The sequence below is a fragment of the Benincasa hispida genome, chromosome 9 (genome assembly GCF_009727055.1).
Source record: "Benincasa hispida cultivar B227 chromosome 9, ASM972705v1, whole genome shotgun sequence".
Taxonomy (NCBI): domain Eukaryota; kingdom Viridiplantae; phylum Streptophyta; class Magnoliopsida; order Cucurbitales; family Cucurbitaceae; genus Benincasa; species Benincasa hispida.
The window spans coordinates 14,523,219-14,548,441 of record NC_052357.1 but is presented as its reverse complement, the minus strand read 5'-3'; the positions used below and the strand labels follow the sequence as shown (position 1 = coordinate 14,548,441).

General features: G+C 33.1%; 2 protein-coding genes across 4 annotated transcripts; one reads left to right on the top strand and one right to left on the bottom strand.

Moving 5' to 3' along the window:
• Window positions 1-7,551: 7,551 nt before the first annotated feature.
• LOC120085736 (alpha-N-acetylglucosaminidase) lies at window positions 7,552-20,032 on the top strand. 3 transcript variants are annotated; one of them, XM_039041906.1, is made up of 20 exons: window positions 7,552-7,891; window positions 8,159-8,232; window positions 8,559-8,770; window positions 9,204-9,325; window positions 9,863-9,948; window positions 10,555-10,649; window positions 10,776-10,857; window positions 11,081-11,187; window positions 11,993-12,023; window positions 13,112-13,229; window positions 14,549-14,599; window positions 15,291-15,400; window positions 15,509-15,611; window positions 15,868-15,966; window positions 16,762-16,872; window positions 17,357-17,517; window positions 17,750-17,987; window positions 19,011-19,122; window positions 19,210-19,474; window positions 19,895-20,032. In XM_039041906.1, the coding sequence occupies exons 1-19, from the start codon at window positions 7,685-7,687 to the stop codon at window positions 19,443-19,445; spliced, it is 2,355 nt and encodes a 784-aa protein (XP_038897834.1). In that variant the 5' UTR covers window positions 7,552-7,684; the 3' UTR covers window positions 19,446-19,474; window positions 19,895-20,032. The 3 variants fall into 3 exon arrangements, with proteins under 3 accessions (XP_038897834.1, XP_038897835.1, XP_038897833.1); XM_039041907.1 differs by lacking the exon at window positions 19,895-20,032 and having other exon boundaries at window positions 19,044-19,122; window positions 19,210-19,534; XM_039041905.1 differs by lacking the exon at window positions 19,895-20,032 and having other exon boundaries at window positions 19,210-19,534.
• On the bottom strand, window positions 19,645-25,215 carry LOC120085737 (probable glycosyltransferase STELLO2). The gene is made up of 4 exons (XM_039041908.1): window positions 24,967-25,215; window positions 22,932-24,568; window positions 20,444-20,570; window positions 19,645-20,356 (listed from the first exon to the last, which is right to left on the bottom strand). Exons 1-4 carry the CDS (start codon window positions 25,000-25,002, stop codon window positions 19,886-19,888), a joined length of 2,271 nt encoding a protein of 756 aa, XP_038897836.1. The 5' UTR covers window positions 25,003-25,215; the 3' UTR covers window positions 19,645-19,885.
• Window positions 25,216-25,223: the final 8 nt, after the last annotated feature.

The window sequence follows — 25,223 nt, the reverse complement described above, 5'->3', positions numbered from 1 at the left end:
CCGGGTTTTTAATATAATGGCCACATCCTCTCTTTGGAAGAGATGACCCAGTCATAGTAGGACTATGACTTATTGTTCATTAAAAGATCAATGGTACTTAAAAATTTAGATGTAACTACAGGGAAAAATGGTAAATTGGCCCAACTATACTTACGAGCGATCTGTGAAGGGTTATCGCACTGTTGATTGATTGATGTGGACACAGAAATATATCTGTAGTGAGAAGAGTGCAGCTATCGGTCTTTAATGGAGTGCCCGATAATTAAAGGATGGTGGATCTCGTGACTAAAGAGTTTGGTCAGTTATTCATGTACTATTAGAGCTTCAAGCTACAGGTTCATAATGTCCCCTTGGTAGCTCAATGGATTCAAGTTGAGAATCAAATTTTGGGGTTGATTTGAAGTGTTCAAATTAACAAGAGGAAATTCAATTATATATGATATAATTGGTATGATGTATGAGATACATCAAGTGGAGGAATTAATGTAAATATGATTGACATTAAGTACCATAAAATAGAAAAAGAACTATAGTTTATATGTTTCATGAGATGAAATATTAAAACTATAGGTTATAATGTAATATGATAAGTTGGTTATCATATGTATTATTATTATATTGAATTATATGATAATTAATTCTTTTTCTCTAATAACCAATTGATTGGGAGGTTATTGGTAGTTTTATGGTAACCATGAGATAAAAGGAAAATTGTTTTCCTAAATTTAAAAAGTTACTTCATTCGGAAAGTACTCACGGATAAGCTATCAAGTGAAAGAATTTCACTAAGCGATAGCGTTGACAGAGACTAAACGATCGTGCAGCTTTGACTATACGATAGTCACTCAGTTGATCGTTACTACACAATCAGGTGGCTAAGTCTATACGATAGGCTACCATTTACTAAACGATCAAGCACATCATCTATACGATAGACTAGCTTCCTATATCACACTTGCTCAATTGCAGGCCTCTAGTCTCTTTCTCAAGCCAAGATCAAACAGAGCCCACGACTCCTGGATTCTCATACCGAGAATACCAAGGTAACCATTGTGGTAGTTGTCACTTAGTTCGTGGATCGAGTTAGACTTGACTGAGTTCATGGAGGTTGTGTTCATTGTTCGTGTGTTCGAATGTGCTATTCTTGGACGCTTATAGATTGATCGAGGGATTCTTGAAGAATGTTTCTTCAAAGGTATGCATCCTCTATCCCTTGTATCATCGTTTAGCATGTTATAATTTATGTATTTGCATGACCTGTTAGTTTCCATTTTTAGACTGTATTTATTTGTGTTTAGTTCGAATAGAATTTGGAACGATCCCTTCTACTGCTCATGGAAATCCTTGTGTTTGATTTCCTTCAATTTCATGGTCTGATATTATGCAAACTCTTTGTATAGAATATCCCTGCTCGCATATCTCCACATGAACGATCAGGATCATTTGTAGCACTTTACAACAATTGTAACATCTATAAAGCGGGTCATATTCGTAGTGTCACCAGGATAAGGTACCCAGCCTTATCCATCTACTACATACCATTTACGTTATCACTTAAATATGATCCACTCATATGTCTCCACATACATGTTTAAGTTTCATAAAATAACCTTGGATCTTAGTTTATTGGATTGATTAATTCAGTCTAAACGTCAATAAAATATCTCTTATTTTATTAGTTATGTGATTTGTATTTACAAACTACAAGACATATGAGATTTAGGACATTAACTCCAACAGTAACACTATGAATACGACACACTTTGTAAGTGTTACATACGATATAATCCAAATCGTTCATGTGAAGACATGGGGTGGAACTATCCTATACAAAGATTTTGTATAAGAATGGGCCGCAAAATAATTAATCTCTCTTTGAAAATCCATTAATTGAAGAGATTAATATTTCACATGATGATCACAAGTAACTCGACTTTAATCCTGAGTGAGTTATGAACTCCTACCCTTGAAGACTCATCTTTTAATTTTCATGGGTGAGAGTGGCTCGAGATGCCGACTCAATAAGCCTACCATTTTGGATATTTGATTGAATAGGGAGTTGGGAACATAAGTTCACAATATAAAATTTACTCCTTCCTGTATAGGGTAATAATAGATGAGTAGTTCCCTTAAGTGCTGACTCTAAGACTTAAAAAATGGGTCTCACTCTCTCATTGGCCCAGAGGAACTTGGTTTATGGTTGAACTATAAACAAATTGTTCATTAGAAAATCTGTGATACTTAAAGGATACAGAGGTAATTACAAGGGTAAAGTAGACATTTGCTCCAGTTATAATTACAAACAATCATGAAGGATTGACGTACATGTAACAATTATATCTATGGACACAACTTGTCCCAGAATGCGTAAGAGTTCAACTACGGGTATATAATGATTGGTCCCATAGTTAATGAATGTTGGTTAATTAATTGAAGAGTTTAATTAATTAATCTCAGATCATTTGAGCTTTTAATTTGTAGGTCCATTAGATCCTGTTACTAGCTCAAAACGGATCAACAAGGACCAAGGTTTTGAAAGAATAATTTGAAATATAAACTATATAATATGGGAGAATAAATATGTTTGAATGTGATTCAAATAATAAATTAATATGAATCTCATTCATATTAAAACTATAGGTTAAAAGTTAATATATGAGAGAAATATATATTTGAATATGATTCTAATATTTATTTAATTAAATATGAGATATTTAATTGAATATTAATCTTATATTAATTAAATAAAATAATAAATTGATTATTAATTAATTAAAATCACTCTCCTTAATGAAGGGGAGAGGGAAAGTGGGTGGTTTGAAGGTTTGGAGGTTTTTCCCCTCTCTCATGAAATGCTGGGGATTTATTATTTCACAGAGGTAGGCTGAAGAATATGGAATGATCTACACTCTCTCCTTCTCAATTAATTATATAGAAGAAAGGTCCTCTCATGAGAAATTCTTTTTCCCTCTCAGTCCCCTAACCCTTTCAGAAGAGCACTCCCACCAATTCACAGCATGATGATGTCTATTTTTTATTTCTTAATTTTTCTATATCTTTCATCCTTCCAAAACAAAAGCGATCAAATGCTTCTATTAGAGATTCGACCCCTTTAAATTTAGCTATTATAGTTGTTACTAACTTATTTTGGCCATTACAAATAATCTCATCTCTTATAATGACCTATTATATTTGGCCATCCTTGTAGAGTAAAACATTTAACCATTTTTTATACCACAACAGTTTCCCTCCACTCCTAATCGAAGTCTTGTAAGCATACCTTCAACTTATTCTTGGATTAGGAGTTCTGGTCTATTTAGCTAAGGTTCCTTAACTTTGTTGTGGTCATCCAATGAACTCTTGTATCATGGCTAACCTATTAGGACAGTCTCATACTAAGCTAAATAAACTTATAGACTTTATGGTCAACCTTATGAGTTAGTTTTCTTACTTAACGAAATAAACATATGTCTTCATGGTCAACCCCATATGTTGGTCTCCAAACTTAATCAAATAAACTTATGATTTTATGGTTGACCTTATGAGTTGTCTCCACACTTAGCTAAATTAACTAATAGTTCCATGGCCGACCCTATAGGTTGATCTCCATACTTAATTAAATTAACTAATGACTTCATGGCCAACCTTATGGGTCAATCTCCATAGTTAGCAAAATAAACTAATGGCTTCATTTCAATATGACTTCTGATACATTAAACATGCTTGTCACTGATAAGTTAACAAGCAATAATTACATCACCTGGAAAACACGATTAATACAGTTCTAATTATTGATGATCTAAGATTTGTCATGTTGGAGGAATGTCCTCCAGTACCAGCTCAAAATTTTGCTCAAAACGTTTGGGAGGCATACGAACATTGGGTACGGGCAAATAAAAAGCCCGAGCATATATCTTAGCAAGTATTTCTAAAGTCTTGGCCAAGAAGCATGAGCTCATGCTCACTGCTCGTGAGATCATGGAGCCCTGTGAGGAATGTTTGGACAATCGTCCGCTCAGCTCAGGCATGACGCTCTTAAATACATCTTTAATACCCGTATGCAAGAAGGGGCATCTGTTCAATAACACGTTCTCAACATGATGGTTCACTTTAACATGGCAGAGATGAATGAGTTTATCATTGATGAGACCAGTCAGATTAGTTTCATCCTGAAAACTTTACCTGAAAGTTTTCTATAGTTCCGTAGCAATGCTGTTATGAACAGGATTAACTATGATCTGACCACCTTGCTCTAAGAGCTATAGACTTTCCAGTCTTTAATGAAAGTCAAGGAACAGAAGAGGAGAGGCAAATGTTGCCTCGTCCTCTAAGAAGTTCTTTAAAGGTTCGACCTCTGAAACTAATTTTGTTGGAAGAAGAAGAAAGGTGAAAAGGGGAATAAAATTGATTTGAATACTTTTGGCATATTTATGCTCTTAATTTCAAATTTTTACTAATGCTCACTCAAGTATTTGATATTAACTTTTAGATAACTAATTTTAAATAAGGTTAAATTATATAAAATACCCCTACACTTTGTACTTTGTGTCAAAAATATTTTTGAACTTTCAAAAGTTTCAAAATACCCTTAAACTTATATAGGTATCAATTTTTTTTTCCTATAAATACTTTTATTTTTCTCCCAGTTTTTCAATTCTCACACAGAACTTCTAACAAAATATAAATCAAAACTTCAAGTTAAAGCATAAGATTCCACAAAATATCACAAAATTAAAAATCAAAATCTCCCCTTAAAACTTACAAAATCGATAAATAACCAAATACAAAAAGAACGTATTTAACTATTAACATATACTCAACTACTAACTACAACCTTATTAAAATATATAAGATCAAGGGTTCCCTTGGTGCTTTCCATATTCTCACTCTCTCTTTTTTATAATCTATATACCTTAACTTAAGGGGTAATTCTTTTTTTTTTCTTTGTTTTTTAATGAGATAAACAAAGGTCAAATAGTTAACAAGACAGATATTAAGAAGAGAGAAAAAATAGAGAAAATAGAGAAATGTTAGGTCATAGATTGCAGGAGAGTGAGAGTAGATGGAAGATAGAAGGTAATGGGGTGTGAAGGAACAGTGAGGTCCACTGCAGAAGCGGGATCGTCCCAATTTTTAGATTTACACATAAAAAAAAATTTACATAACACAATTATGCAAATTACAGAAATTTTACATCATGCAATTGAAGGATTAGAGGAGGAAGAAGGATTAGAGAAGACTTACCCTTGAAGAACCGAAAAACTTTACGAAATCCTTCATTCCAATCACAAACAATTCGAACCACGAACTCCCAGAAACAAACAGTAAAAACCAAGGGACACCTTCACAAGAGAGCCTTTTATATTCTCTTTGGGAGTTGAGAATCCTCAAGGGTGTGTGGGCTCTGAGATTTCTTTTGGGAAAGATGGAGAGAGACTGAGAGTAGGAGAGGTTTCTAGGAATGACAGAGAGAACGTCAACATGCACTGTAATTTTTTGAAGAAGATGAATCTCTCGTAAAACTGGCCACTCACCACATGATAAACTGAAAGAGAATTAAGGGGAGGGAAGTTATTTCCCTCCCTTTAATTTTGAAAATTATAATTAAATTAAAATTAATTTAAATTTATATATAAATGTTATATGATATATAGCACATAACCTATAGTTTTTATATTGTATCAAATACAACATAACCTATAGTTTGTTTTTTCTCAATCATTTGTGGTATTTAATATAACAACTTTATACTAAATTTAATTATATGAAACTAATCCATACAGTTAATATTTGAATCATATTCAAATATTTAATTTCTCTCAAAATTAATTTTATATTATAATGTATCAAATACATTATATTAATTATATCATATATAATTAAGTTAAGTTGATTATATCACATATAATTAATTTTCTCAATTAATTTGAACAATTCAAATTAATCCAAAATTGATTCTCAATAATCTCTGTTGAGTTATAGAGGGGGCTTTATAAACCTGTAGATTGAAACTTCAATGGTATTTGAATAATTAATTAAACTCCTTTAATTAAATTATTCAACATCCATTAACAGTCAATCACTCCACTAAAGACTGACAACTGCTCTCTTCACACTACAGATATATTTCTGTGTCCATTGGATATAATCAGTCAAATAACCCTTCACAAATTGCTCATAAGTACAGTTGGGCTAAAATTACCGTTTTGCCCATGTAGTTACATCTAACTTCTTAAGTATCATTGATCCCTCTAATGAACAATAAATCATAGTCCAACTATGACCAAATCCTTCTTGGACCAAGAGAGCATGTGACGCCACATTATTCAAGCCCCAGAATCAGTCTTTAGGGGAGTAATTTATCTACTTACTCCGACATTAGGGAAAGAGTGAATTCCATCTTGTGTAGCTGTGTTTCCAGCTCCGCAATCAGACGAATCCCCAAAATGGTAGGCTTATTGAGTCGGCGATTTGGACACTCTCATCCATACAAATCAAATTATTGCCTTCATAAGCAGGAGTTCACAACTCACTCAGGATTCAGGTCATGTCTCCATTATTAACGATGTTATATAATGAGACTATTCATTTCGTGGCCCGATCTTATAGAAATCCCTTTGTATAGAACAACTCCCCTCACATGTCTCTACATGAATGATTAAGATCAGATCATTTGTAGCACTTTACAACAATTGTAACACATTTATAAAGCAGGTCGTATTTGTATTGTCACCAGGATGCCTTATCCATTTACTACAGACCATTTAGGTTATCATTTAAACACCATCCACTTATATGTCTCTACATACATGTTTAAGTTACAAGAGATAACCTTACATGTTAGTTTATTGGTTTTGTGGGTTAATGCTACTAAAAGATAAATAAAACATCTCATATTTTATTAAACAAATAAAATTATATGTACATTACAATTATAAACTACAGTAACCACGAGATTTAGGGCATCAACCCCAACAGGGTGTAAACAAACAATTAGAGGGAGATAATAGGGTGTAGAGATAAACAGTGAGAGAAAATGGAAGATGGAGTGATGAGGTACAGATAAATAGTTACAACATTTTTTAACTTTCCTTTTAAGATAAGGGTACTAATAATCTTTTGAAAGTTTTGAGATATTAATAGTTTTGGTTTATATATTAACAGGTGTGATATTTTTTAACCTTTATTTACGTTTAAGGATATTTTTTTAAAAAAATTTAAGTTCAAAAGTATTTTTTAAACAAAACATTAACCATTTTTATTAAGAAAAAAGTAATCAGTATTTTAAACTCCTCCTTTAAATTTTAAAAAGATTATTTTAAAATATAGAAAAATAAACTAAAATATTTACAAAATATAGTAAAATTTTAGAACTATCAATAAATTCTAAAATTTTGCTACATTTTATAAATATTTTAACAGTTTTACCATTTGAAATAAATTCTCATTTTAAAAAATATTTTTTTTTAGACTTTTGAAAGTTATGAATACTTCGTATATATATATATATATATATATTTAATTCCATAATTTCTTTTTAGAAATATTAATTTGCGTGCGAGTCAATATGGTCTCGGTTGACCAAAATATCGAGCTTTCCTTCAACAGTAAGCACTGGGCTGAGCTGAGCTGAGGCTTCCATGGTTGACACCCACTGTCTAACAAGTAACAACACCGTCGAAGAATGTCGAATTTCATTTCCTTGATTCTTGTTTTGATTCTCGTCGTACTTCCACTCGCTCTATCCGAACAAGAAGCAATTCAAGCAATAATCCATCGTTTGGATTCCAAAACTCTACCTCCTTCGATTCAGGAAGCTGCAGCACAGGCCCTTCTCCGACGATTGCTTCCAACTCATGTAGATAGCTTCGAGTTTCAGATTGTTTCTAGGGTACCGAGAATCACCCCGTTTTCTTTCGATGGAATTTCGATTCTGGTTGCAGTTCAATTTCTGTTCTGTCAGTTCTTATATCTCAATTGCATTTTTAGAGAAATTTAAGTGGCTTAGTTTTGTGAGACTGTGAAATGTTTCAATCTTTATGCCCTGATTATGCAATGCATCTTCAAGTAATTCGTTCTAATTTTCATGGATTCTCCAAATATCTCAGAACAATGAACATGAACTTGATCGTGTTTCTGATTCTGTATTTATCAATAGGATGTTTGTGGTGGTGGAAGCTGCTTCTTGATAAGTAATTTCAAGTCCTCAAGTCGCAATGGTGCCGAGATATTGTAAGTTGCCTCTGTATTTGATAAAGATTGCTCTCTGTCATTGATTACTTACATCTTTTGTATTTATACGAGGAAAATAACGAGTTTATTTTTGGCCTTTCCACCAAAAAATGGTCAAAATGCTTTAATTGTTCAGAGTACTATATTGTCTTTGGGTGAAATTTTCCATAGGCTTAAGAAATGATATAAAGCAGAATACATTGAAGGGATAAATGTTATCTCCTCCAATCACCACTCAACTCCTCCCCAATAAATAAATAAACCGAGAGAGGGATATGTTGGTATAAGATTTTATTGATTTTACTTTTTGTGGCAATCTTCTCAAGTATTAAAGGCACCACGGCGGTTGAAATTACATCTGGCCTTTACTGGTACTTAAAGTATTGGTGTGGTGCTCATGTTTCCTGGGACAAGACTGGTGGAGTTCAGCTAGCTTCCATTCCTAAACCAGGATCTCTGCCGCTGTTAAAGGGTGACGGAGTGGTGGTTAAGCGGCCTGTGCCATGGAACTATTACCAAAATGTTGTTACTTCAAGCTGTAAGTGCTGATTTCTTATTTGCGATTTCATTCAACCTCTATCTCAAGTGAATATCAATTTCTAGAATGCAAAAGGATTTTTTTGTAAAATAATATATAGAAGTTATGCAAAATAAAGTTCATTTGGTGAATCCGAGGAGGAAAGTAGAGGAAGATGAATACCATATATGTTCTCCCCCACACCCATCAAGAACATGATGTATATAAGAAGGGAAAGAAAACTGAAGCAAAGACCTTCTGGGTATCAATCGGTGAAATCAATATCATGCTCATCACAATTTTTTAATCTTCTTGGTCTTTCTTCTCTTTAAATGATAAGTATATTCATTTATGCTAACTAAATATCCCAATTGCTTATCCATATAGAGATCACTTAGGTATCACAACTTTTTCTTTTTAAGTAGTGTAAGCGATACGTTAATCCACTTTTCAGATTCCTATGTTTGGTGGGATTGGGAAAGATGGGAGAAAGAGATAGACTGGATGGCCCTCCATGGAATTAACCTACCTTTGGCATTCACTGGGCAAGAATCAATTTGGAGAAATGTTTTCAGGGTGAGCAATTACCAATGTATTATTTTATTTTAGGCGAGTCCAAATCCACTTCAGCAACTCCTCAACATTCAAATTATTCTAGGATTGAGATTTCAACCAGGTTGGGATTGGAGAATAGAAAGATTCCAAATAGGATGAACTTTTGGACATGGATACCATACACACTGTAGAGTTGAATTGTTTTGCTATGTATCCCCTTATTCAACGATCCGGTTCAAATGGATTTAAGATTTTTTTTTTTTTTTTTTTAATACTACTCTCCTTCCATTTTGCATAGGCATTTGTCATAAGTCTCCCCATTTTCGGTTATGTTTTCTTTTCGACTGTTAGAAGTCATTCATAATATTTGTAGTAGAAAGAAATATATATGTTCAAGGACACTATTTCTCACTAACAGTTTGCCTTCATGCATAACTTTTCAGTTTTTCTGTATCTCTTTCTAAATGGAGTTCCTAGGATCACTGCCTGTTAGTATTATACTATTATCATATTTTCAGTTTCACCTGAGTGAGGCTACTTGTTTCTTTTTACTTGTAGGATTTCAACCTTACCGTCAAAGAATTGGACAATTTCTTTGGTGGGCCTGCTTTCCTTGCCTGGGCTCGCATGGGAAATCTACATGGGTGAGTGACATTAATTGTTCTAGAATATTTTTGCCTCAAAACATAAATTTTCCAAAACAGTATCATCTAAAACATGTCACTTTACCCTGTGCCTATGTATTCAGCCTTGACATATGATCTATAATTTATGCATGTATGCTACATGCAAATATAGAAGCACTCGTAGAATTCACATCCATATATTGGTGTTGTGCTTTATTAAGTATTGCCATTATTGGGCTCTTGATAACGAGAAAAGCTGCCAGCTTGTGGAAGATAAAAAGATGGGAGGTTGGATTTTTGGAGGCAATCGAGGTGTTACAGATGAGCATGAAGATTTTGTTCATTTTGTGTCTTCTCTGTGGTCCTCAATTACAAATAGTTTTTTTAACTTACAGTATTCCTTAATTATTTTTATATGATCAATTGGAAAGCTTTTGTGTGGTGATCTTTCAGCTCGGGCTAACCTGGTCATTTTTCTTAGGACTTAAGTGTAAATCAATTACAGAAACACTTCCAACTTATACTGTGCATTCTAAGATGTCTACCGAAGATAATCAGGCTTTTATTGATGGTCTCATCTTTTGTTTCTTTCATTCATATATACTGACATTTATCTTACCAAAGGTGGGGTGGGCCTTTATCGAAAAATTGGTTGGATCAACAATTATCTTTACAGAAACAGATACTATCCCGAATGCAGGAGTTGGGGATGACTCCAGGTTTGCTACTCCAAGTTATTAGATAAAAACAATTTATTGGTTATGGAAGTGAAGATAATTTATCATCACATTTTGTTTGTAGACCTTTTTATTTAACTGAGACTTCTTTTTCCTTTCTGGTTTCAGTTCTGCCATCATTCTCAGGAAATGTCCCAGCAGGTTTGGCAGAGATATTTCCCTCGGCCGACATAACTAGATTAGGAAACTGGTATCCCCTTTTATGTCCCAACCTATGAGATTTGTTTTAACTTGTAATTCTTATGTGTTTTTGTTAAAATATAAGGGGATTATAAGTTCTCTTTTCCCCCTTAATATAATAACATGATTAATTTCCAGTTTTCCTTTAAACAATTTTGAACCTAGGAAGACATCCCATTACTAAATATAATTTCCACGAATTGAAGTTTTCCATTTTGTTTTTCCCCTGTTAGGAACTCAATTGATGCTGATCCTAGTACATGCTGCACATACCTTCTTAATCCTTCTGATCCACTATTTGTCGAAATTGGAGAGGCTTTTATCAGACAACAAATAAAAGGTGCACTTCCATCTGTTGGCTTTGAATTAAAAGACAAATCGTTGTCATCTCTGCTCTGATGTAAATATAGCTTATTGGCCGAAAAAAGTAGTAGTCCTTTGTGGATATGCATAATTTCTCTTGTTCATATCATGCAGTTGCACACTCTTTGACATTGGTATCTTATTATGCACACTTGTCACTATGTCAAGATAACAATTAGTGTGTATTTTTTTAGTTCCAATTAGAAAGTAAGAGACTATTTTAAAAAACACTTTTCTTTTTGTTCTTGGAATTGTTGGAAAATTGTTATTGGATGAATAGTAAAAGTTAACATTATTGTGCACGTTGAAGTTACTATTTGAAAATTTGTGGTTTTTTAAGCGATAAAAAGGAAAACAGACTGGGGAGGAAAATATCATACAAGGAAAAAATTACTGATTAAGAGGCAATTACATATGTAAGAAAATAAAATATACAAAAAGTCGCTGTAAATTATAATCTGACAAAAGGTATTTTGATACTAGTTTTCAAATAACTCCTTATCATCCAATTTTATATTGGGAGCCCCTATCTGTGTTGTATAAAAGGATGCATTTGCAAGTACAGCTATTATTCTTTTGTTTGATCGAATGATGCGTAAGTGCTTATCAACTGACATAGCTAACCTGTCAATGTTAGCTTTACGTCTGTTAAAAATATTTCATATTCGTATGTTGTTTTCAAGATATTGGAAATTTGGATTTTTCTCAAAACATGTCATAATATCTTCAAGGTATGCATGTACTAATACTTTTGTTTTTCACATTTTATGTATTTTCTGCAGAGTATGGGGACGTAACAGACATTTACAACTGGTAACAACTAATGTAGCATTGAATAATATCTTGATCACGTTTTTCCTTTATGTACATTTTCTCCTTTTGGTGGATAAGCACTTTCCCTTTGAATTAAGTCACTGTATATTATATGGAGTTTTGTGTTGAAACTTCACTTTTTGTTTGGTTTTCATAGCTAGCATTAAAGTATTAAACATTTCTCAATGCTTAGTTTTTGTCTTGTTGAAAAAATATTCATTCTCGAACACAGTTTAAAGGGATCGGGATTCCCTTTATAAGTTAGTCCACCAATCCATTGGTAAACTTTAGAAGCATATGAAATTGCAATTTGCAGCTAAGGGGAAATTTGAATCTTAGACAGAATCACACGAGGGCTGGCAACAATTGATTTGTATTTGTATTCAGAGTTCCCTTTTTAGACTTTTTTCTTCTTCTTTCTTTTTTTTTTTTTTTTTTTTTTGGGTGTGGGGAGGGATAATAAACGAAGAACCGATATAGGTTGGGGTAGAGGAAACCCCCTCCCGAAAAACTAGATACGTGACAGGAGCTTTCCAATCACCGGTATACATCAAGATGTTGTAGTTACAAAAGAATTGGAATGTAAAGAGGTCAACCAAGAAGCTGTATTTTGTACAAGATTACAAAAGGAGTCAAACTGAAGAGACTTGTCTTGAAAAAGATCTGTCATTTCATTTGGTCCATAAATGCCATGCCAGCGCTCTAGTGGCACAACTAGTCAGCTACCTAAAATCCTAGCTTTTCCCTCAAATTCCAACCATTGGGATCTTCAAGGAGCCAGTCATCAAGCCTTCGAAGGAGTTCCTTTTGTAAAACTATTCATTCCTGTGAAGAACTAGTAGCATTCCTTATTTCCAAATGAGGACCGTTAGGCTTGTTGTTTTGGAACATGTTAAAATAAATTACTATAATTTAAGAGGAGAAAATCTTGTGATAGGCATTTAACCAAATAAGATCCATCTTGTTTATTTTCCAAGATCCATTGATTATTGCAATAACTAGATTGTGGTAGAAGCTCCTTCATTTCCCTTATTTATCCTATCTTGCTGCCGTAGAGAACTGAATGTTATGTATCCTGTTCATTGCAGCGATACATTCAATGAAAACACTCCACCTACAAATGACACCTCATATATTTCATCACTTGGAGCTTCTGTCTATAAAGCTATGGTGAAAGCTGATAAGGATGCTGTGTGGCTCATGCAAGTATGTTCCTCAAGTAATGAACATCATATTTCTCAATGTATCATTTTTCAACAGAACCTTTTGTATCCTGAATTAATTGATTCAAGACGCTGGTAAAATTTGGAATGGTTTTCTGGGCGACAAATAGGAATTGAGGGTCTGTTTGAAATTGTGTAAGCAAGAATTTAGGTCTTATAGATTTATAGGGTTGAGAACACTTTAACTTTAGAATAGAAAAGCACTTTAACTTTAGAATAGAAAAGCTACAGAAGTTTCACATATTTGAGTTATTGAAGTGAAAAATGACAGCCGATAAACCACAATGTTAACAAATACTGATAAATGTTGTATAACAAGACAACTATAAAAGAGCGTTGATGTAATTAAATGTTCTAGGAAATGGTGAAAGAGAATGTGGTATTTGGGTGTTCCATGTTTTCTATTTTTCAGATTTATAAAGTTGTGTTTAAAAAGTAAGTCCTACACTATGGTTAATGACATATGTTGTATGTAGTCCGACTATTCATTTAAAAGAAAAACTTCAAGAAATTCAGTATCTAAGGAAGTTTTAGGTTTTTTTTTTTTGGTATGGCAAAGTCGTCTTAAAAGTCACAATATTTGTAATTTCCCTTTTTAACATTTTCTATAAGTGAATGCTGATAAAATGTGAGACAATATTCCTGTGGACTAATTTGACGATAGTTTTATTTTTGTTTGCATGTTTTCAAAAATTTTGCTTATATAGTAAAACGTTCTGTGTTATTTTATTTATCATTATTATGTTTTTCTAAGATAGAAAATCCAAGATTTCATCGATAAATGAAACGATAGGTCTACCACTGGTGGATTACAAAAGGATTTCTCAATCATTCAAAAGAGTAGAATAATCAGTAAAAGGGTGTGAACATTTACACCAATTTAAAGCATTAAAAAGAGTTTGTTCAAGGAAACTCTCGAAAGAACTACATGCATTGTTGAAGATTCTCCAATTCCTTTCACACCAAAGTGATCAAAAGAAAGAGCGACTGATAGCCTCCCAAATTTTCTGTCTTATAATATTTTATTTTCTTCTTTTTTCTTTTGAAATTTAACTTAAACTTGAAAAGTTATTTTATGGAGTGAAAAACGTAGGAATATAAATATTTAGTTAGTATGCTTGATTCTTAACAACAGAAAGGTAAAAACAGAAGAACTAGACTTGGACCGTTAATTTTTAGGCTGAGTTATTATAATATTCAAAGCTTTGGGTTGTTTGTGCAAATCAGACTTGCAAAATTTTAGTTTCATGAATTTTCATCTTTTATATTTGTATTAAAATTGATTGTTCCATCTGTGTGCAGGGATGGCTCTTCTATTCAGACTCTACATTTTGGAAGCCTGATCAAATGAAAGTACGTACGCACACAAACCACTTACTGAGTTACTGGTAAAGGATGTACTTGATCTAAATAGTCTCGCCCAGTTCCCTCATCTCTTGTTTAAAGTTGTACAGGCTTTTAGTTTTGTGGGATAGTTGGAGTTTGTGAGAGGGAATTGTTAAGTACCAGTGAGTGTAAATTAGGGGAGGGGAGGTTGGGAAATATTTTGGCTACATAAAAAGAGAGAGTTCTTGCTTGAGAATATACATTGGTACTTCTCAAATTGTCCCAAGAGTATACCGTTCTTGAGAATGGATCTAGACTTCAGAACACTATTGAGGTGTCATTGTTTTCCGATGGAAATGAAGGATGTCTTGATATCCATGAATTGGAAGAAAATAGTGGCCACAGAACCAACTTAGAGATGCTCTAAAAGTAGGCTGAATCAAACAATAGAAATCAGAGCCCATCTGCTTGCAACATGGGTTGATACGGGTGGTTGATGTCAAATCAAAGCTGGTCTAAGCCAAAAAAAAAAAAAAAAAACCCACTTATCTATGGTCTATTACAGGTTTCTTAGTGCACCAAAATGATTTTTTTTAAAAAAAAAAAAATTATGATTGAGTTACGAAATCCATAGCCAAACTGTCAAAATTACTCTTCTTCTGGCCTTTTGGTTGTCTCACAATACCATTTATTAGCTACGATTTTATGGGGACTGCAGGCACTACTTCACTCTGTCCCATTTGGGAAAATGATTGTTCTTGATCTTTTTGCGGACGTCAGGCCAATTTGGAGAACATCATCTCAATTTTATGGCACGCCCTATGTATGGTCAGTAACCCATTTATTACCATTTTCAAGGAAGCCACAGGACGTCCCAATAATGTCATTTCTGTACTTTTATTTCACAAGGTTATTAAAAACTTAGTTTGACTTCAGGTGTATGTTGCATAACTTCGGTGGAAATATTGAAATGTATGGTATATTGGATGCAATCTCTTCAGGTCCAGTTGATGCTCTTGCAAGTGAAAATTCAACAATGGTACGTTTAGTTTTGTATTGTATAATTTACTGAGGTCATATGTGTGTGATGCCTGTAGCACATAAACTCCTAAAGCATGCAGCTAGGTGATATTTCTAAGATAACAGAAACTGTTTTTGTTATCTGTATATCTTGTTGACCATAGTTCTATTTTTCTTGATTTCATTCGGCATCCCATTATTCTATTTTAAGGCGTAAAGATTGGGAATCTTGATATTTTATCCTCTTACACATGGTGTTTCCTTCACTATGGTAGGTTGGTGTTGGCATGTGTATGGAAGGAATAGAGCATAATCCAGTCGTTTATGAATTGATGTCTGAAATGGCATTTCGGAGCAAAAAAGTTGTAGTCCAGGTAATTTGATCTCAATGCCTCGTAATAGTTGAGGCGACCTGGATGTTTAGCGATTCACAGTATTATGCAATGATTGTGCATGTAAGTGCAACCTAAGCTAGTGCCCATCAGTCAGTCTATAATGCTGATAATTATAAGAAACTCTATACATGAATTATTGCGTGTTTGTTTATAAACTATAACTGATATATATTTTCTGGAATCAAACAAATTGTTCTTTTGATCAATTTTATGTTTTTGTATGTACATATGTGTTGCAATTCTGCATGATTCAGTGATAATATATAAGATGTTGACTTTTTTAGTAGTTTGTTAATCCTAGCATGATTCTCTCAATTCGAGAGAATTTGAAGGAATCATAGAAACTGACATGGTTCAGAGCCAAGTTTTAACCACCAGGAAACAAAAATATGAAGAACCACAATATCTTGGTTTCCAAAAGAAGTTTTTCTATAATTTTAATGTTGAGGATTCATTCAAATTTTGTCATATCATGGAAAAAGTTTAATTTTTTATCTTCCTCTCATATTATTCATCCATAACTGGGTTTTGAAATTAAGCAGTTCTAAACATTGACTATAATGAGTCCATGTTCTTACACTGTTACACATTCCTTTTCGAACTGTTTATTTTTTAAATAATTCCCTCTGTCACAATTTCTATTCTCCTCGTTGTAATATCTACTGTTGTCCCAATGGAGTATTCTTGCATATGATGGATTTATATAAACATCTATGAAATAACTCTGATGGCAATGATGGGAGGACCATAATGAAATATTGTAATATCTTGTAGGAGTGGTTGAAGACCTATTCCCGTTGTCGTTACGGCAAAGCAGATCATTATGTTGATGCAGCTTGGACGATCCTTTATCATACAATTTACAACTGCACTGATGGTATTGCGGTACGTAAAGTTGAGACATAATGTTCAGACAAGAATATTATTTTCTATAATTATAAAAATAACTTTGAACATTTTAAAAACACTTTAAAAGTACTTTTAGCAAAATTACTTGATTAATGTTTTTTCCAAAGTCATCCCAAATTCATTGAGTAGACTCTGCTATTTTGTAATTATGAAAACTGGTAGCTTTGCCCAAAAAGCTCTATCAAAATTGTGTAACTTTTGAGACTGCCCTTATTTCTACTTCAAGAAAATCAAATTGGTTAACACAGGATGGAAGCACCCATCTCTTTTTTTATTTACTGGATGCGTTGCATTTGATGATTATTACTTGAAGATATAATATAAGTGAGACATGCCCAGCTGCAATATGGAGGTTTTTTAAAAAACTATTGTGTTCTTCTACCTTGTTCTGCTTTATGGCTAGGTGACTCCATCTTGCCCGATTTTACTGATCCATTCCTTTAAATTTTTTTTTTTCCAGGACCATAACACTGATTTCATTGTCAAACTTCCTGATTGGGATCCATCTTCAAGTTCTGATTTGAGAAAGCCACATCTATGGTATTCCACTCAGGAGGTTACCAATGCCTTACAGCTACTTCTTAATGCAGACGATAATCTCATCCACGGCGCTACATATAGGTAAAATGGCACATTGTCATATGCATATACCATATAATTAAGTCTTAAGGATGAGGAGTTGATATGTCTTACTTACAATCCAAGTCTTCTTGTCAACCACTTCAGATGTTCCGGATAAGTTTCAAATCAACATGTTCATAGAGAAGCTAAAAATTCAACCTTAGTGTGTCGTAATCGAGCCTCATTCTGAAGATATGATCAATTTAGTTTATTGTTAATTGTAATTGAACAGATATGACTTGGTTGACTTAACACGGCAAGTGCTAGGGAAGCTGGCAAATGAAGAATATTTGAAGGCTGTAACTGCTTTTCAGCGCAAGAATGTGAAGGCCCAAAATCTTCACAGCAAGAGGTTTATTCAATTAATTAGAGATATTGACAGACTACTAGCTTCTAATTCAAACTTTCTGCTTGGAACATGGCTTGAAAGTGCAAAGAAGTTGGCCACAAATGCATCTGAGATGAAGCAGGTTAGGAATTGTCCCTTTCTAATGGCATGATACTTACAGCATACAGCTACTCTTTTCCCATTAACCTTTCCGTTTTGCTAACCATTTTGTTTTAAAAAATTATGCCCACTTACCTTCAATTTCTATAGTATGTTTCTATTATATTTACAAATACGTGAATTCTTAGCAAATTCTAAAAGTAAAAATAAACTTTTTTTTTTCTCTTTTAAAATTTGGCCTATATTTTGAAAACATTTTTAAAAGGTAGAAAAGAAAACAAAGAAACAAGCATTTGGAAGTGATATTTATAAGCGAAAGATTCAAAAATAGAAAACAAAAACAAAATAGTTATCAAATGGCCTACATAATAGAAAGAAATTAGTGAGATAAAGAGCATACATAAAGGTTGTTAACGAGAGTATGAGTAGAGGGACTAGTGAGAGAAAAACTGTTGTGGAGAAATCAGTGAAGACATGCAGACAAACCTTAGCAAGGAAGGTAGAAAGAGACTAGGTACTAGATAAAAGCTTCAGAATTTCTTTTCTAAGAACACGTTTAGGAAGTGTTTAGCTCCCAACTTGCCTTAGTGGAGTGAAGCTCCCAATTATCGTAACTCACTTAGCTACAGTATAACTATTTGAAAACTCTTATTATTTACTATTTTGTAACCATGATCATCCTCTCTCCTCATTTGCAACTCATACTAGAATAGTCTGCACCCAAATACAAATTATTATACCCTAAATTAAAATACTTTGTACCACAGTCAGCCCTTGAGTTTATCAACCCTCACGGCCAATTGGATTTTTTTTTTTTTTTTTTTTGGTAATTTAATCCTATCTATGAAATGTTACTGTTTTGTATATATATACATATATATACTACAGCTTTTTTTTTCTTCTTTTTTTGTCAACTTTGTTTAACCGTTGGAAATTTTTTTGCCATGGTAAGAAATTCTATTGTTGGATTACTATTTTATTAAAGGCAAGTTCTTTTCCTTCTTGCATTAGTATTTATTGTTTTCCACTTTATAAATTGGTTAAGAAAAGCAAGCTCCAAATTTTCTCCTTGGTTCAGTATGAATGGAATGCAAGAACACAAGTGACTATGTGGTATGATAACACAGAAATCAATCAGAGCAAACTTCATGATTATGGTAATATTACGCACTTCAATGCTACTATTATATATTATTCTTCCTTTCCCCTCTTTCAAATTAACATATTTTTATGCTCCTTATCAGCAAATAAGTACTGGAGTGGGCTACTGGAAGGTTACTATCTCCCAAGAGCTTTGACCTATTTTTATTACCTATCAAAAAGCTTGAGAAAAAATGAAAGCTTCCATTTGGAAGACTGGAGAAGGGAATGGATACTGTTTTCAAACAAATGGCAAGCTGCTTCAGAGCTTTACCCAGTTAAAGCTGAAGGAAATGCAGTTGCTATTTCTAAAGCCTTGTATGAAAAGTACTTTGGTTGAAACAATTTCTCTATACCAAAACAAACATGGTATGACCATTTCAATTCTTAGTTTTTTCATTTTTCCAATGTCAAAGATTATTCATGATCCCTGCCAGTTGTTTCTGTTTTGCAATGAGACCACTTATGGGCTCTAATGTTCTGTCTCTGTTTCCAATAATTTGTCATAATATCATTAGTTTGTGTCAAAGATGATTCTCTTAACTTTTGAATCTTTTTAGCTCTCAAGTATTATTCATCATTTGAGCATCTATGTTCTGCAAATTGAAAGCAAAACAATATACAGTTCACTTTGGTATTTCCTTTGAACTTCCTCTACAAAAATTTGAATGTGAAAAAAAAATAATAATAATTTAACCCAAAAAAAGAAAAATTGAGGAAAAGATATGGCTCCAAATTACACATACATTTATACTTTCAGATTTCGATTATTTTCAACTCTTATACCAGCTCTTTCAGTAGCGGGTCACCTGCAGCCATAAGTCTCATAAGCTTAGCAAATTCCACTTCATTGGAAGCCCTCCATGGATGAACAGCAGGAACTTCAGCAGCATACAAGTTTGTAACATTACTCAACAGTTCTGCTGGTGTCTTCTTATATACCATTCTGCTGAAAACGTCGTCGAAATTTAATGGCGAATCCATCGCCATGAAAAACATTGCCACAGCTACTCTGTAATCAATCTTGTAGTTGCCAACAAGAGCTACAAGATCCTTGAAGTCTCCCACAAACTGCTGAGGTACGTAAAACACTTCACTGTTGCAAATCGCGAGAGCTTGCTCGGTTGGGTTATTTTCCTTATAGTTGACTTGAAAATGAACAGGCATTGTGCTCACAACCTTCTTCACCCAGTCTGCTTGTTTAGCAAACCAGACAGAATCATCACTGACAATGGTCCAAGATTGAGGGACCTGTGAGAAAAAGAAATATTTTATACATTTCTTCAACTGATCTACAAAGTAAGAGAGATACAATCATACAACTGAGAGCTGCATTACCTTGTAAGTGATCCAAAGTTTATCTTTATCTGCTTGCAGTAAATTCCAATAGTTGAGAATGGTATTATCTTGGAGGAACAAGAAACCTTCTGCATTAGGAAATCTTTCAAATACCATGGACAGGTACCTATAGAAAGAGAATTATTTTGTTGAATTTATCATTCATGACCTTTTCTATATAAATATTCAGTCCATTTTTATTAAAAATGATTTCTTTTTATTCTGTTATCAAACTAAAGCTGAGTAAAAAAATAGCATACATGACATATTTTAGGTAAAGTAGTAAACCAGTGCCCCATTTTCCCTTGATTATTTGAATCCATTTGGTGGTATAAACGTCATATCACTATTTCCTTTTTAATGTATTTACACCAATTTTAGAATATGTTAGTGTAATTCTTTTTAATAATATTTTGTTATCTGTATAACTAAACCATATATAGTTTTATTCTGAAAGTGGTACTTCACATTTCTATTTTGACTAAATAAGATATTTTAATCTACATCTAAATTACGAATGAAGGCTCTTGTACTAGGACTACAAAGAAATTTGGAGGGGGAAATCACCCAAATATTAATTTTTCATGCACTCAAACTTTAAAAAATAATAATAATAATCATTTTTCAAAAAAAAAAAATCTTTAAGTATTTGGACAGCTTACATGCACCTGATCAATTCCCTTTTTTACAAACATTGTAATGTTTAACATATAGAGCTATATATCTTCATAAAAATAAAAATTAAAAAAAAAAAAACATTAAATCATATTACCACTAAAGTTTACAAAGACAGCAAGATAAGAAATTATATAAATAGGATGAAATTCCTTTTTAAAAACGCAACCTTATCCTAAAATAAGAAAAATAAGAAAGAAGTGAATTTCTTCTTCAACAACTGGAAAAAATAAATAAATAAATATTTTCTCAGGGAAACTGTAAATTTTCGATTTCAGTAAATTGTAGATTGAATTTAAAACTTCAATAAATAATGAAATTGATATCTTCTAAGCTACTAGTTTAGTTAAATCGCCAACTTTGTAATTGTGGATATGTTCTGTTGAACATTTATTTAATATATTTTTTTAATTATTTTTTTCAATCGGAATTCTGAAAATTATTTTTTTTTCTTTTTTGAAACAATTCTGAAAATTAAAAATAATTTTTTTTAAAAAAAAAAAAGATAAGAATTTAAAATGAGGTTAAAGGACGGTCTTAGGGTAATAATTTATTATTCAAACTTTAGTTTTTAAATATTTTCCAATATTTGTATCGTGTGAAAAAATATACATTGTGAAAAAAAAAATACTAAGATCTAATTTAAAATTTTGCATATAGAGATTGATAAACTTAACCAAGAACAAATATGTTTATTGAATTTAAAGATTAGACTTACATAATACAATCAACATTTAATTTTAAAGGATTTTTTTTATGATCAATAATAAGCTGTTATAATTTTTTAAAAAAGATTAAAATGATTAAATTGTTACCATTTTTTATTACAAAGATTAAATTCTGAACTATTACGAAAATGTAAGGATCAAATTGTTACCAACTGTAATTCAAGGACTAAATTATTGCTTTTAAGGACTTTAAAAACCATGATAATAAAGTCGATGTTTAAAAAAGGAAAAAAAAACAAAAAAAAAAAAAAAAAGTTTGCACGGTTCGACATTTTGCAATTTGCTCTTTGCTATCAAGTGCTTTAATTTAATTTTTTGTTAGTAGTTTTTAAGCCGAATTTTGAAAAGAAAAAAAAACCAAAACATTAATTCGACTAGTTATTGTAATTCCAACGTTAAGTTAATTAAAGATTGATTTTGTATATACTCATGTATTTTCTATTGAAAGTGATTGTTTTCATTAAAAAAATAATAATAAATAATGTTAATCAATTAAATTAAATTAAAGATTGACTAACTCACCAATCAACTAAAATGATAAAATAAAAATTTTCCCTCTAAAAAAATACTAGGCAAGTCCCGCCAAGATGAGCTTAGGACAGTGATATGCCTAATCCAAGAGATTGGAGGTTCAATCCCCACACTAAATTGTTGAAAAACCTATGCAACTCAACTCAAAATACAAATATATCCAATCCCCTGAATCCACTCTAATCACTATAAAAAATAAAAATAAATATTTTAGGAAACCGAAGAAAGATCCACATGGCAGGAAAAAATAAATAAATAATTGCAATTGATAGCAATTTTAAAAATAATTACTGAGTGTATAATATCATTTTAAAAAAATTGCAAATATACTCAAGTCTATCAACGATAGATTTCTATACTAGTTATACAGTTTATCACTGATAGACTCCTACCAATAATATGGTCTATACTGATAGACTATTTAAATTTAATCATATTTGTAATTTTTTTTTTTTCGCACTATGTTATATCTACTTGGGTCTAATGTGTAAAAAAAAAAAGTGAAGTATAAGATGCATTAAATTAATTTTCATCTAGGATGGGGAATTACTTACTTGTATATGAACTCCAAAGAAGCTTCCTCCACTCCCAAATCTTCCCTGCCATGCTCTGCCACTACCACCACTGTTTTGAAGATCCTTCCATAAAGCAATCTCCATTTCATGGCAATTCTCTCCACATCTCCATTTTCAACAAACAAAACCATCACCACATTACCAAACTTCTTCCTCCATCTAATCAACTTCCCTATTTCAAAGTTCACAGTCTCAGATTCCTCCACCCCAAGATGAAAACCAGGCAATTTATGAGGAACAAAACTCCTCCCATCACCAATCCTTTTCTTCCTTTGTTTCCTCATTTCAAATACCTTCATTCTTGGTTCAATATACCCAACAGATACCAAATCTTGAAGCCAAGCCCCACTCAGTTTCACATCATTCTCCTTCCAAAACCCTTCCTCTCCCATTGTATTACTCAATTCCATAACCTTCTCAAAGAATGTGGCCTTGTTTGATCTCCATGAACTCAAGAACTTCACCAATCTCCCCACATTCACATGCAGATCTTTCTCTTCTGAAAATGGATATCCTTCAATGTCATCATATCTATACATTGTTGGTGGATAAACCACTACTAAACCTCCTATTTCCCATAAAAGTCTTTGTGCCCAATAACCTCTCAAGATATCACAAGCCATTGTACTAACTGAAACAGGAAGCATCAGAGCCCATAATGCTGAGTAATGAAACAAAGTATTGAAAGAATTCAATGGTACCATCACGCCCTGAGGTAAGGCGACTTTTGGTGCGTGCTCGTCGAATCTTATGTTGAATGCCTGCGAACCAGTTTTTCGAGTGAAGTAAAACACCGAATCCACATCTGGTAAACCATTGCAAATGCCTTGTTGAATGAACTGCATTCCTCCAAATACTTGGCTGTAATGTTCTTCATACACAACATCTCCTACATTCTCCAATGGCAGCCCTCGAGGCCAAACCGATCGCTGTCCGAAATGAATATACGGATTCACAACAGTTTTATTCGGGTTCTCGAAATCAAACTGCAAGATTCTCTCCTGCAATGTATCTACATTGGAGAGTTTCAAATCAAAATGCTTCCCGAGATCCCCATCGATCACTTCACCCCGATCGTCTGCATCGAATATCATTTTCGCGCCATGTTGGATAGCGAAAAGATATCCAACAGTCTTTCTAGCATAAGAATCATAAGGAAGAAAATCGACAACTCTAAACCCTAAGCTAGATTGCTGCTCTAGCGACAAAAATATAACTCCCTTAAGACTCCAATCCGATGGAGTTCTAGAATTTCCCACAGCTAGTACCTGCCATCCTCTGGTTTTCACAAGCTTTCGAAGCGAATCGGAAGGATAACTCGAAACAGAAACAACAATCCACCGATCAGAACTAAAAGAAGCATAACTCGAGGACTTGTCGACAAGGGGATGAATCGAATCGAAGTTGATTTTGGGCAAATGGGTGAGATCAGAGGGCTTGGGGCGAGAGTTGAAGCAGAGAAATGCAGCAGAATCGCGAGCTCCTCTGAGGAAGAAGAAGGAAGCGATTGTGAGGGTGAGGAAGAAAAGGGTGGCGAGTTTGAAGAGATTGAGAGAGACCCAGTTGGAGAAATCGAAGGGTTTGGATTCAGGGAAGGGATTGGCGAGTGGGATTTGGTGGGGTTTTGGGTTTTGACGATCTTGGACCAACATGGTAAGTACTAAAGTACTCAGGTTCTGAGCTCTGTGGAGTGATTTTTGAACTCAGAGAGAGTTTTGGATAATCATAGAAAGCTCAAATGGGGAAGGAAACAGAAACATAGAGAGAAATCTCTCTGTGTTTCTTTCTTTCATCTCAGACCTTCAGCCGACAGTGGCCAACTGATCATACAGACAAATTCGGGTCATTGATGGTCCTTTTTTTTTTTTTTTTTTTTTTTTTTTTACCCGACAATATTATTTAAAAAAAAAAAAAAAAAAAAAAAAAAAAAAGACAACTATCCAATTCTACGACATTTAGTTCGTCAAATTTAAGAAAATTGCTCTTATGACTTGNGATTGGCGAGTGGGATTTGGTGGGGTTTTGGGTTTTGACGATCTTGGACCAACATGGTAAGTACTAAAGTACTCAGGTTCTGAGCTCTGTGGAGTGATTTTTGAACTCAGAGAGAGTTTTGGATAATCATAGAAAGCTCAAATGGGGAAGGAAACAGAAACATAGAGAGAAATCTCTCTGTGTTTCTTTCTTTCATCTCAGACCTTCAGCCGACAGTGGCCAACTGATCATACAGACAAATTCGGGTCATTGATGGTCCTTTTTTTTTTTTTTTTT

Excerpts from the sequence above, each read along its gene's own strand:
- LOC120085736 (XM_039041906.1), top strand. The coding sequence starts at position 7,685 with ATGTCGAATTTCATTTCCTTGATTCTTGTTTTGATTCTCGTCGTACTT. Across the intron at positions 8,233-8,558 it reads CGCAATGGTGCCGAGATATT|TATTAAAGGCACCACGGCGG; the intron begins GTAAGTTGCCTC and ends AATCTTCTCAAG. Across the intron at positions 10,858-11,080 it reads ATAACTAGATTAGGAAACTG|GAACTCAATTGATGCTGATC; the intron begins GTATCCCCTTTT and ends TTCCCCTGTTAG.
- LOC120085737 (XM_039041908.1), bottom strand. The coding sequence starts at position 25,002 with ATGTTGGTCCAAGATCGTCAAAACCCAAAACCCCAC. Across the intron at positions 20,571-22,931 it reads TCTTTGGAGTTCATATACAA|GTACCTGTCCATGGTATTTG; the intron begins GTAAGTAATTCC and ends CTCTTTCTATAG. Across the intron at positions 20,357-20,443 it reads AACTTTGGATCACTTACAAG|GTCCCTCAATCTTGGACCAT; the intron begins GTAATGCAGCTC and ends TTTTTCTCACAG.